General features: G+C 35.8%; 1 protein-coding gene across 1 annotated transcript; it reads left to right on the forward strand.

Moving 5' to 3' along the window:
- Positions 1-89: 89 nt before the first annotated feature.
- SARC_15922 (hypothetical protein) lies at positions 90-1,375 on the forward strand (the record flags this gene model as incomplete). The annotated part of the gene is made up of 2 exons (XM_014289963.1): positions 90-286; positions 1,217-1,375. Coding segments are annotated over exons 1-2 (334 nt in total), but the record flags the coding sequence as incomplete, so codon positions are not given.
- Between the last annotated feature and the right edge of the window lie 153 nt (positions 1,376-1,528).

Raw genomic sequence — 1,528 nt, forward strand, 5'->3', positions numbered from 1 at the left:
CACATCCTAAAAGTATAAAAGTTATATCCTTCAAACGATAAATTTAAGTCGGGCTTATTACCAAATGCGCGTCTCTTTCTTCTATACAGATTCGGTGAGAAAGACAAGTTTATGACGCCGAATCGGAATCTCGATGAAGTAAAATATGAGAAGAAAGTGTTTCCGTTAGAGGAGTTGCACAACAAACCGCAGACAGTGAACAGTGATATGGCCAATTTGGCCGAAGAAACGCTCGTGGGATTAGATGTGGCAGATCCCCCGGTTGTGCGGAGAAGGAGAAGGAGAGGTGGGTGTAGTGTGTGCTGTATAACCAGTAGGTAGGTCCATGGGTGTGGTATGTGTGGTATAATATGTAGGTATATTTGTTCTGTAAACCTACATACCAGCATTATCTGCCGTGCCTACAACATTATGTTCGCGTAGCTAGAAGATATATTCAGTATCAGCAGTCTATCCGCCCTGGGGCACTTTATATAGGCAAAAAGCGAGGTAGCTCGGAGCTCAAGCGAGATTGATATCTATATATATATATATCTGTTGTTAAACTGTATAATTACCCTATACTATCATAAGTCGATTCATTTATTATCAATAGTGAGAAGGATATATATATATGTTTAGTTAAACTGTACAATTACCATATACTATCAGAAGTCGATTCATCCAGTATTAAATGTGAGATGGATATATATATATATATATATATATGACTAGTTATATTATCAAGCTCAAGCGAGATGGATATATATATGTGTGTGTTTAGTGAAACTGTATAATTACCATATACTATCATAAGTAAAACCCTAAAAAATAGTGAGATGGATATATATATATATATATCTAGTTAAACTGTATAGTTACCATATACTATCGTAAGTCGATTCATTCAGTATTAAGCTCAAGCGAAATGGATATGCATATATATATGTTTAATTAAATTGAGAATTACCATTTACTATCATAAGTCGATACATTCAGTATCAATAATCAGTCCGTCCTGGGGTATGCCTGGCGTACTTGATATTGATCCCGTCGTACACCTTTCGCCTAAGATGTAAGCGGATCGCGGATTTGAGGTAAAACACAACTCGTGCGATACGTATGCATATATCACCAGTAAAACTTTACTATATATATCCTATCAGTAAACAATTCACCCTGGGCGTACCAACCGTGCGTGATGTTTATCCGGTTATGTACGTATTATCGACTGTAGGTACAAGTAGCACCGAAACCGGAGACGACTCTAAGGCAGAACAGGATAATTCAGATACGGATAGCAGTAACCAATCGGATGAACCAGTTAATGACGACGACAACAACGAGACAGACAGTGAGGATGAACATGAGGGTCATGCGCATGGGAGGGGGAAAGGTAGATGTATTTTGTATGTAGTCTTACTTGTGTCTATATATATATATATAAATATTCAAATATATATATATATATCAATATCAATATATAAGTATAATGTCTATAATATATATATATATATATATTATTATATATATGTACACACACACACAC

The sequence above is a fragment of the Sphaeroforma arctica genome, assembly GCF_001186125.1.
Source record: "Sphaeroforma arctica JP610 unplaced genomic scaffold supercont1.6989, whole genome shotgun sequence".
NCBI lineage: Eukaryota > Ichthyosporea > Ichthyophonida > Sphaeroforma > Sphaeroforma arctica.